Source organism: Coregonus clupeaformis, chromosome 36 (assembly GCF_020615455.1).
Source record: "Coregonus clupeaformis isolate EN_2021a chromosome 36, ASM2061545v1, whole genome shotgun sequence".
In the NCBI taxonomy this organism is placed as follows: domain Eukaryota; kingdom Metazoa; phylum Chordata; class Actinopteri; order Salmoniformes; family Salmonidae; genus Coregonus; species Coregonus clupeaformis.
The window spans coordinates 41070464-41072120 of NC_059227.1; the positions used below are offsets into that span (position 1 = coordinate 41070464).

At 49.7% G+C, this 1657-nt stretch overlaps 1 protein-coding gene across 2 annotated transcripts in view; it reads right to left on the reverse strand.

Moving 5' to 3' along the window:
- LOC121552807 (steroid hormone receptor ERR2-like) overlaps positions 1-392 on the reverse strand; it is an 85785-nt gene extending 85393 nt beyond the window's left edge. For both annotated transcript variants that reach the window (XM_045211206.1, XM_045211205.1), the window contains exon 1: positions 1-392. This exon is cut by the window's left edge and continues 30 nt beyond it. In XM_045211206.1, the coding sequence (XP_045067141.1) occupies positions 1-385 (385 nt within the window). In that variant the 5' untranslated portion in view covers positions 386-392.
- Positions 393-1657: the final 1265 nt, after the last annotated feature.

Below are 1657 nucleotides of genomic sequence, written 5' to 3' on the forward strand. Positions count from 1 at the left end.
AGGCCTCACAGGAGGCGACCCCGTAGTGGTAACCCGATGCGATATCCCCGCACACCAGACACACCCTCTTCGGAATCGCATTCAACATATACTCGCACTTGACTGGCGAATCATCCACCACGCCCCCTCCGCAGTCATCATACCGCCGGAGACAGGCTCCGTCCCCTCCCAGCATGCCCGGGTTGAACATGGGCGGGGAGTCGAGGACGTGCGAGCGTCTGTTGAGGTTGTTTACGTTGATGTAGCCGCCGCTGGCGTCGCTATTGGCCGAGGGGCTGTGGTGGCTGACGGTGTCAACCAATGAGGAGGAGGGGGAGGAGGGCTCGGTCTTGATGTAGGAGCCACAGCTGGAGGTCAGGTGACGCTCCTGGAGCTCAGAGGGCATCCTGCTCAGCAACCTATAGGAATACAGGAAATATAAGGACAAAGGTCAGCTGGAGGTCAGGTGACGGCCCCGGAGGTCAGAGGAAAGGAGAAAATAAAGGTCCAGAAAGGACAGGTCAAAGGGTCACATTCAGAAAGGACAGGTCAAAGGGTCACATTCAGAAAGGACAGGTCAAAGGGTCACACTCAGAAAGGACAGATCAAAGGGTCACACTCAGAAAGGACAGGTCAAAAGGTCACACTCAGTCTCATGTCACTGTCACTATCTTTATCTTTCTTAGACAGTACTTCTGCACAAACTGGTAGAACTGAGAGGTACACAATCATTTCAGAACTGGAAAATGAAGGTAAAGTGATATACAGTTTATCTTCTCCTCTATCCTTCAAAGGAAGAGGGATGTATTTTGTGCAGAATGAGAAAATAGCCTTACTTCGCAATTCAAAACTGGGATGTTAACTCGTTGCAATTGTTTAGTAGGTTAACTCAATGGAAATAGAATGTGTGAATGAAACTTAAGCAAGCTGTAAATGGATGGAGAGGTGTTGTTGCTCTCAGCATACGCAGAATCACGGCTATTATGACCTGATCACAATCAATAGTCCTGGTTGGCTAAAGGACGGTGCTGAGTTACCACAAGGAGATGAGGGAACGAGTGCAGGGTGTGTCTGTCTGTCTGTGTCTGTGTGTCTGTCTGTGTCTGTGTCTGAGTCTGTGTGTCTGTGTGTCTGTGTGTCTGTCTGTGTGTGTGTCTGTGTGTGTGTCTGTGTGTGTCTGTGTCTGTATGTGTGTGTCTGTGTGTGTCTGTGTCTGTCTGTGTCTGTGTGTCTGTGTCTGAGTCTGTGTGTCTGTGTGTCTGTCTGTGTGTGTGTCTGTGTGTGTGTCTGTGTGTGTCTGTGTCTGTATGTGTGTGTCTGTGTGTGTCTGTGTCTGTCTGTGTCTGTGTGTCTGTGTCTGAGTCTGTGTGTCTGTGTGTCTGTCTGTGTCTGTGTGTGTCTGTGTCTGTATGTGTGTGTCTGTGTGTGTCTGTGTCTGTCTGTGTCTGTGTGTCTGTGTCTGAGTCTGTGTGTCTGTGTGTCTGTGTGTCTGTCTGTGTGTGTGTCTGTGTGTGTGTCTGTGTGTGTCTGTGTCTGTATGTGTGTGTCTGTGTGTGTCTGTGTCTGTCTGTGTCTGTGTGTCTGTGTCTGAGTCTGTGTGTCTGTGTGTCTGTCTGTGTGTGTGTCTGTGTGTGTGTCTGTGTCTGTGTGTGTCTATGTGTGTGTCTGTGTGTGTCTG